At 40.3% G+C, this 9806-nt stretch overlaps 1 protein-coding gene across 1 annotated transcript in view; it reads right to left on the bottom strand.

Annotated features, from left to right (window-relative positions):
• Positions 1-730: 730 nt before the first annotated feature.
• KCNH8 (potassium voltage-gated channel subfamily H member 8) overlaps positions 731-9806 on the bottom strand; it is a 385054-nt gene continuing 375978 nt past the window's right edge. Inside the window, exon 16 of the mRNA XM_044252531.1 lies at positions 731-1452. Within this exon, the coding sequence (XP_044108466.1) occupies positions 748-1452 (705 nt within the window). The 3' untranslated portion in view covers positions 731-747. The remainder of the gene's footprint in view (positions 1453-9806) is intronic.

The following is a 9806-nucleotide window of genomic DNA, read 5'->3' as shown; positions in this document are numbered from 1 at the left end:
AATAATAAATAACTTTTGATCTACTATACATAACAGTAGTGCATTTCTTGTTAAAACGGCAAGCTTTTTCTTTTTTACCAAAATGAAAAGAAAACATTCATTTCTTTATAAATATTTTAAATAGTTTAAATACATATTTCATACCAAGGATATAAAAATAGCCTCTCTTTTTTTTTGTCGATAAATAAAGACATGTTCATTTACATGGCAAATAACGTGCAATAGCTAACCACTGGCCACCAGCTCTATTTGACTGATTGTCTAGGAGATGACATGCAGTGATAATTGTCCCTTTGCCTTCACAAAAAGAAAAATAGATCAGCAGGAGCTGTGCACTCCCGAGGCCAACAGCGCTATGGATATTGTTCAGGAATGACAAGCAGGCACTCAGGAAAAACCTTTGCTGCACTTCACAAAAGTCACCTAGGACAAAACGAATCCACAAATTCTTTGTCTGGGACTTCTAGCTGCTCAGACCCTCAGGGTCTTTGGACTTTTAAAAAGTCTGTCAAACAGACTGGTAAGGGAATACCTGTATAGGAAACTGTTTCTGCTATGTTTCTAAGGATCTAGCGAGTGTTTGCTACAGTATGGACGTGGTTCTGCCTTTGGCTGGCTCCTCAAGCACTCTCCAGCAGGACTCCCAGCTCTGCTCAGTCTTCACACCTGCCCGAGGCAAAAAAGGCAAATGAAAGCCGTCATGCAGTGGTGGGTCTAAAACGGGCAGCTGCTGCACGTGCGCGAATATCATACGTTTATGGCTTTATTATCTTTCGTTTCTGTTGTGCTTGTGATGATTTCCAGGGGAAAGTTCTCCAAGGGTTCTGCAGAGACTGGCGCCGCACCTTCCCTGTCCCAAGATCCTGGCAAGTTTTCCAGACTGAAGGAACTTGTGGCTCCCTGGCTGAAGCTGCCCTCCTCTGACCTGCTTGGGAGAACCAGGTGCAAAGACGTTTCCGAGGAGGAGCAGACTGAGGACGAGAGAGTCGCCGAAATGGACTGCAGGGGTGTCAGTGTAGAATCCGAATGTGGAGAGATGCACCTTAAAAATTGCAGGTGGCCTTCTTGGACAACCTGGTAGTGGGCAGGTGAATAACCAAGGCTTGGAGAGTGATAAAGGTCACCGTCTGCTGGATTTTGCTCGTGAGCTCCAGTTCGCTGGGGGCTGCTCCCCACGGAGGAGGGATCCACACTCCAAATGTCTGAGGTGACATTACCATGACAGAGTTGTGCTTGAGTGTAAGCGGCTCCACCGGCTTGCAAGTGTAGGCAAGGTTGGTGAGTACTCCAGGTCATCCTGGTCTGTAAGCTGTCCCCGGAGGGACACACAGATGTGGTATGCAGAGAGCAGAACCGCGATGGCTGCTGGGGTGACAGAATGTTTTCTAGAAGATGCATCACACTTCTCATGTCTTTACCTAACTGAGAGACCTCCTGAGTCAATGTCGTTACCTGTGTGGATAAAGCAAAGCAGAAGGCAAGAGTCAGAGGTGCGTGGTAGTGATTTCAGATCAGGGAAACGAGATTTCTCAGTCAGAAGGGTGGAAAGGCTGCTTCCCCTCCAACCCCAGCCAAATCCAAGGGGTGAATGGAAAAGTTGGCACCCGATCAAAGCCATCCTTATTCTGAGGGAACCTAGAGAGACATTCATAGTCTGGCACTCTTAATCAGTGACTCTCAGGTTCTTGAATAAAATTAAGAGATATGTGTCAACTATCTCTTGTATCATTTAAATACAGGCAGTATCTTTTACTTCCCCTGAGTTAGCGGGTTACACAGTGGTGCACACAAATCATCCTGGACACCTCAAAAACCAGTATAGAGTGGTGGGTATTGTATGTAAAGCACTCAGCAGGCCATCTGCCTGCAGCAGAGAGTAAATGATAGCTCTCACTTTTGTCATTTCTGGCCAAGATCCATGCTTACCGTAGGGTCAGGGACAAACTGGCCTTCAGGGGTGATGAAGGCAGTAAGCAAGAACCCATACCAGGTTTGTGAGAAAGCGAGTTTGCAGAAAGAGGGAAAATAGCAAAATAAGAGAAACCTGCCAAACAAGTAGGTGCAGATCAGCACAGTGGGGAGCCTGGGGGTGCTGTAGTTGATCGGTGAACCTGGAACCTTATGGAATTTGAAACCACATTGTGTGGTATGTGTTTTCTTCACTTTTCTAGGCAAGTCATTTAGCTTCTGTGAGATTTTCTAAGTAAACACAACTCTCAAATACCTAAGAACCACTGAAGAGTTTTCATTATTCATTTTACACTTAAAACCAATAATAAAATTTGCCAGAGGATTTGTTTTCTTACCAACCACATCACTTTCTTAAACCAGGAAGACCACCAGAAGATTGAATCTAGCTTTTCTGGAGGGTTTACATTCTTCAAAGTGAGGAAACCCTGTATTTCAGAAGGCAGGACTTGAACAGGTATCTTCTAATCTTCGGTGAGATTTGGAACACTAAGACGATGTTGTAATACTTCGCCTTCAACTGCTGTAAGACTGTATTTTATAAAGGACCTGCTATGACTTGAGTTTACTATCATGAATCAAAAAACTCCAATATAAGCAGCGGAACCTCTTGACTAGCCTCAAAAAACAAAACAAAACAAAAGGCAGTTCAACTTCAGGGACGCCAGATCCAAGATTGCTGTTTTGGGCAAACTTTTTCAACAATGACATACACATTCCTAATTCCTCCAGCAGCTTAATTCAGTCCACTTCCTGTTGAGTGTGTTCTGAGACTAATTCTCCCTGGCAGGCCCACCAGGAGGTCTTGCCGCTGGAACCGGGCATTTAAAAAAGGCCAGAAGGAGGTTTTTCCATGGTTCAGGCAACCCACTGGTAACACCTGCCTTGAAACTGCCAGGCCAAAAGCATTTCTGCTTTGCTGCTCGCATGGAACTCAAGGGACTCAACTGAACGCTTGTCCAGGCTTTTCAGCAGATCTGAAACTTCGGGTGATGAAAAGATACCTCTGAGCCTCACATTTAAGAGGCAAAATAGCGAGTCTGAGAAAGATGCTATGTGTTTTGAAATTTTCACTGCAGGTTGTCTCATTTCATGACCTGCCAAGCCTCGATTTCACAGTGCATGGCTCATACTTAAATCAGGGTCTGGATCTTGGCGCTCTAGACATTTGCCTACGGGCTCCCCCTTGAATTGATTAGCTCTTCTATCAGAATTTCAGAAGAGAAGGCTGACACTGAATGAGATGTTTGAAGGGATATACCAACCACCCATTTCTGTGGACTGTCTAAGCTTCATTCCTGTATCAAACTGACATTAGCTCTCAGTACATTTTACATCCCAGGACATTTTACAAAATTACATTAGCTCCCAGTAAAATGCTTTCAACAGGCCTTTTATTAGGATTGAATAAAGATACAATCTTTGAAGAACCATTTGCATTTTAGGCATATCAACAATTATGTTAATAAATGTTTGAGTACATTTATAACACAATATGCTTTCAGGTACCCTTTTTTTCCTATTGGATCTATAAACAGTGCTAAGATAGGCAGGGACACATTATTATTTTCCCACCTGTAAAATGGTACACTATGGTCCAGAGGTTAAATTACATTTTTAAGGTCCCATATTTCATGAAGGACAGTCTTTGGTCTAGAAATCAGGCCTTCCAAGTTTGGTGCTCTTTCTGTTATAGTATATTATCACACGGGAAAGGAGATATTGCTTAAGAGTTGATAGAGTTTTGCTAATGTGGACAGAATTTGTGAAGATCCCAGGTGATACAAAAAAGTACCTTCATGTGTAAAATCTATCTGAAACGTTAATTCAACATCCAGTAAGTAAATACCATCATCTCGAAGTCAGAAACCAGTGAAGCACAGCAAAATCTCCTCATGTCAAATTATACAAATAAAACAACAAAAACAGTGCAGCAAGGGGGAATTTGGAGTCAGACAATATATCAACATGCATATTTCTGATGAGCTATTGTTTCTAGATTTCAAAATAAACAAATATTTTTCCTTGGGTGAAATACCTTTTGATGGCCACATCCTTGACATCAAACTTCCACTGCACACTTATCACAACTTTGAGGTTATGAACTTTAAGTGGGAATCCAGAGTCATGACTGGCTCCCGGAATGTAAACAAGCATTAACATTTCCAGAAAACAAAATCACTGTATTAGTTTGAACTAAAAGCAGCAAAGAATCCAAGGAAATAGAACTTTCTTTAGCTCTGAAGGGTAATGATCAATGTGTATCAGGGAAGAATGCTGTCGCTGGGTCATTGAGGACACACCCCAGCACCTTATTAAAGTTACATGAGAGAATTAATCCCTGTGGGTACAGGATGTTTCCTTTCACAAGGACAAAGGCAACTGTCACAAGGAAAGATGGCATCTCCTTGAGGTGGATAGTCTGGTGACACTGAAGGGGACAACATACTGCCACAGAGAGTAACTCACTTTTGCTTACTGCTTTCTGCTGGGCTTGCTAACAAAATTCATTCTAAAACACGTTAGACCTTCTTCTTAATCAAATGTGGAAAGCAAAGAATGCAGTCTCTACTTTCCAAGGGTGGTGAGATTTAATACTTTTTTTATAGCATGCTAAGAAGATGTGCATTTGCTAAAAAAAGGTTGTTGGGGCTACTTTGTGAACAAGGCTCCATCCATTTAAGGAGATATACCTCCAAAATACAACTTAAAATCAGAATACTACAGAAATAGATCAGTAAAAACAAACAAAAATTCACATCAAATGAACCAAAGTTCTCCCACTTACCTCAACACCTAGTCCTATTCTTTAAATGTCCTCTGTTACTCATATTAGAAGACACAACTGTACTGTGATGAACACTGGGTGTTATACTTAGTTAATGAATTATGGAACACTACATCATAATTATCAATATTATCACAAGCTCCATCTCATGTTTTTCCCTTTCCTTTCCTGTCCTGTCCTGTCCATTCCTTTCCTTTCTGACCCTCAGATCAAAACCTGATCAAGAGTCAGATGTTTAACCAACTGAGCTACCCAGGCGTCCCCCCTTCACAGTTTTTAGTGGTGCTTCTTTACTGACTCCCATATCTCATGACTATGTTCTGAGTGCCAAGTGACAAACAGAATTAGGTTATTCAGAGTTGTCTTATCCGTTGAAATTTGGTAAACCTCTTTGCATCCCTGGCTGCTACCCAAGCTGGCTGTTTTAGATGTGGCCTTCTGATTATTTCTACTTTTAAAGAGAAAATAGATAAATAAGCCATAACTTAATACACATTTTTCTCCATTTTTCCTCTCCTTCCACTTCCTTCTCCTAATTCTTCTGTGAAGAGGAGCCCATCAGTCTGGGATTTAAGACTGTTGGCCAAGCCCGTTCCCCATCACCATCTGCAGAGCCAGTAGTCCACATCCAAGATTTCTCTATCCTTTCCAAAGTCCCAACTGCTAGAAAGAGGAAGTGTTGCAAACACCATCTGTGCTTCCATGTGGTTCAGTAGTCTATCCAAAACTTTGGAGCATCTAAAGATCCTTCCCTCCTCTGTTTTCCCAATAACATGTATTTTACCACACAAATCATTGGGTGTTTAGCAGGTTTGCGGGGAGGGCATTCGGTCTTGTTGAGCAGCACTGTCTGTCATGAACAGAAACATCCAGGCAACAAGGGACCGGTCAGTGATCCATGATAGTCCACACTCTGGTCTTTCCATACCTCTAAGGAGGAAGTCACTAATTGCCACAATTTTTCTATGTTGGCTATATCCAGGTTTTCTCAGAACTTCCATTGGCTTACAAATAGTCATTGTTGCCTACATTTCCAGAGCATCTGGTTTTCTCCTCTTATGTTTAATTTGCTTCACTGATGTGATGCTACTTCTCACCCTCCTCTTAAGCATATGCCCACAAATGCTTTGTTGCGAGGATCAAATAGTTTAAGGACGTTGAAGTCTCGTTCCCACACAACTGATACTTTGTCAGGATCTCAGTATCTATCTGCATTTGGTAATGTAACACAGCTCAGTTGAAAACTTCCTCACCGTAGGGAATACTGGAATACCAGGAAACATTTAGCCCAAAGACAATAAAAGCCAGTTATCTATAGAACTCCTTTTCAGCCTTGGCATGGGGAGACAAACAATGCTGTTAATGGTTTTACATAATTAATTTGGGAGAAACAGAGTCTCTGAGTTTTAGCATCACCTTGCATAGATCTTTGCAGTAACAAATAGTAACAGCAATAACCAGAGTCGTTGAAAAATGTTGATTAAGATCCTGCATTTCCATTGGGAAAAAAAAAATTTAAATAAACAAATAAATAAATAAATAAAGATCCTGCATTTCCATTCTAAAGTTCAAGTAATTGCAGTCAGATGGATTGAGAATTCTCTATAAAAGATGCGTGAGCCAAAATACAACAATGTGCAGCTTGCTGTTGATCACATTTGAGTAAGGACCAATGTGGGGTTTGCTGGGGACAGGTATGACTGTCTTTATTGTCCTTTATAATGGCCCTGCATAAATCCTGCCATTTATAAATCTTCGTTGATACATGGTAATTTAATGAATAATAAGGTGGATGGTTTATTTCTTAATATGAGTTTCTGGTGTTTACATTTGAACTTAAGAAACTTTTGCCAATCTCCCACAAATAGCACTGCAAGACACAGAAGTAATTATCACTATAGCCCTAGCAGGGAAGAATGTTTTATATCATCTCAATGTCTCATGGATACCCCCATTACTTCAAAATGGGAGATTTACAAACCACTGTGGTTATTACATAGTTGAGAAAAATCCATCTGTGGTGCTTGTGCCCTAGTGTCCCAATAAGACTGTGCACTGCCAGTTTTTATGTTAGATTGTGTGCCTTTTGGTGTAAACACAGATTTGCTGTTCTGGTGTGTCTTTGCATCATGCCTTTTAGGAACAGCAGTGTGAGCTTCATGAGGAAGACCAGAACATCTCTTTGAAAATACCTTTTATTTCACATCAAAAGTAGCTAACTCTTGCCTTCTATTACTCATGTTTTACATTTTTCAATCTTGGCTATTGGCATGGTATGATTCATGGCCTCTGAGTATAACTGGAACTTCAATTGATAGAAAAAAAATGCCATTTCCATTTTTGTGCATTCAGTGAGCAGATGGGGAATGCATCTGTTGATATAATCTTCTTAGCTTGAAGAGTTCTTGACCCGTCACTCAATTTTTGCCAAACATGTATACATTTTCCTGCTAGACACAATTTTCCTAAATTCCGGGTACTAATTATACCAATCCTCCCCCCGCTGCCACGAACACATATACATTTTTACGAGCTCTGATTCAGGTAATTAAATGGTCTTTCATTTAATCTTTTGTTATGTTGCATATTTATTATGGGATTCAGGATTCAGACAAGTTCAATCAAACTCCATAAGCAGGCAAAACAAAAAGGACGATCGGCATAATTTCATCCTTGTGTCTTTTGCTTCACAACACATTCAAAAACAAATGACAGTCTTTTTATCTGTCAGCTAAAATAATAATCATACTTGGCACTTGCATAAATTTTGTCCAAATGAGGATCTCAATCCTATTACTAACGAACGTTGTAAATCTTGTTCTGCAGCTGGAGAGACTAGAATGTTGGGAGGTGAAGTGGCTTATCCAAGGTCACACAGGAATAGTACCAAGGGCTTTACTTTTGCAGGTGCATCTGGTGCCTTTTCAATTATAATAAGAGAAGAATTACAAGACTTGAAAGTGATTACTCCAGTGGTTTCACTGAATTTCTGCAAACTCAGGCCTTCGGACACAACTTTATTACTTTAGCTGTACTATTTTAATCCATTATTTATCAACCCTTTGATTGCTTTCTTCAACTGTTTTCCTACTTTCTGTGACAAAGTTTGATTAGTATTCAAATTGCTATCTCGCTGAGGGATCCTCACTGCTACTAGTGAATACCAAACATGAGTCTGTCTCATCTCAGAACCAACTGTATAGATCGCTTATCAAGACAATGTATAGAGGAATCACCTGGGGATCTCAACACCAAGTATATTCAGATTCAGGACATGTAGGGTGGGATTCTGCATCTCTAACAAGCACCCAGTTGATGCCAATGCTGCTAGTTTGTACTCTAAGGGAGTACTCCAACTTTGGTTAACTCCTCATGTATGGGTCTTTCGGTAAGAGCTGAGAATTTAAACAGCTTTCTTCAATTCTTTTGGCAAGTCTGTAGTTGGAGTTTTTTATTTGTTTAGATCTTCTTTAATTTCTTTCAACAATATCTTGTTATTATTGGTGTACAAGTCTTGTACCTCCTTGGTTAAATTTATTCCTAAGTATTTTATTCTTCTTGGTGTTACTGTTAATGGGATTGTTTTTCTTAATTTCTCTTTCTGACAGTTATCAGTGTATAGATACAACTGATATAGATACATCCTGCAACTTTACTGAGTTCACTTATTAGTTCTATCAGATTCCACCAAAATCTGGTGATTGTCAAAGCTGTTGTCATTGTTCTTGGTGGCTCCCAGTAGTTGAGGGTGTCCTAAGATCTGTCAGTGTCCCAAAGTGGAGGATCATAGAGAGCACCTAGGTGCAGGTGGATTAGGAGCTGGGCCCTAAGGTAGCAGCTGGGACAGTATGCAGTTATATCTGTTCCAGGGAGAAAGTAGGAGATGAGCATTTTTGCATGCTCCCTCTCTGCTGAACCTGAATATACAACGATAGAGATGTTCTTACACCCATTTTTTTTCGCTTTTCAAAATTTAAATTCAATTAATTGGCATATAGTGTATTATTAGTTTCAGAGACCAAGCTCAGTGATTCATCAGTTTTATATAATACCCAGTGCTCATTACATTATGTGCCCTCCTTAATGTCCATCCCCTCACTCTGCTCCCCTCTACCAACCTTCAGTTTGCTTCCTATGATTAAGAGTATTTTATGGTTTGTCTCTCTTTCTCTGATTCCATCTGATCTCCCTCCCTTCAGCTATGAGCCTCTGTTTTGTTTCTTAAACTCCACATATGAGTGAGATCATGTAACTGTCTTTCTCTGATTGGCTTATTTCACTTAGCATAATACTCTCTAGTTGCATCCATGTTGTTGCAAATGGCAAGGTTTCATTTTTTTTTTCTTTTTTGATGGTGGAGTATTATTCCATTGTATACATATACCACTCTTTATCCATTCTTCTGTTGTTGGACATCTGGGCTCTTACCATCATTTGGCTATTGTGGACATTGCTGCTATAAACATTGGGATGCAGGTGCCCCTTCAGATCACTACATTTTTATCTTTGGGGTAAATACTTGGTAGTGCAATTGCTGGGTCATAGAGTAGCTCTATTTTTAACTTTTTGAGGGACCTCCATACTGTTTTCCAGAGTGGCTGAACCAGCTTGCATTCCCACCAACAGTGTAGGAGGGCTCCCTTTTCTCTGCATCCTCACCAACATCTGTCATTTCCTGACTTGTTAATTTTAGCCATTCTGAGTAGTGCGAGGTGGTATCTCATTATGGTTTTGATTTGTATTTCCTTGATACTAAGTGATGTTGAGAGTTTTTTCACGTGCTTTTTGGCCATTTGTATGTCTTCTTTGGAGAAATGTCTGTTCATTTTTTCTGTCCATTTCTTCATTGGATTATCTGTTCTTTGGGTGTCGAGTTTGATAAGTTCTTTATAGATTTTGGATACTAGCCCTGTATCTAATATGTTCTTACATCCATTTAAGACTTACTTTTGTTTGCTATGATCCTGTAGGATTTGTGAACTTGGCTTTCAAAGCTAAGTGTTTTGAGGGTCTTAGTGGGGGGCACTAAGTCCAAACTCTCCAATGCTGG

Source organism: Neovison vison, chromosome 6, assembly GCF_020171115.1.
Source record: "Neovison vison isolate M4711 chromosome 6, ASM_NN_V1, whole genome shotgun sequence".
Classification (NCBI taxonomy): Eukaryota; Metazoa; Chordata; class Mammalia; order Carnivora; family Mustelidae; genus Neogale; species Neogale vison.
This window is presented reverse-complemented; position numbering and strand designations above follow the sequence as displayed.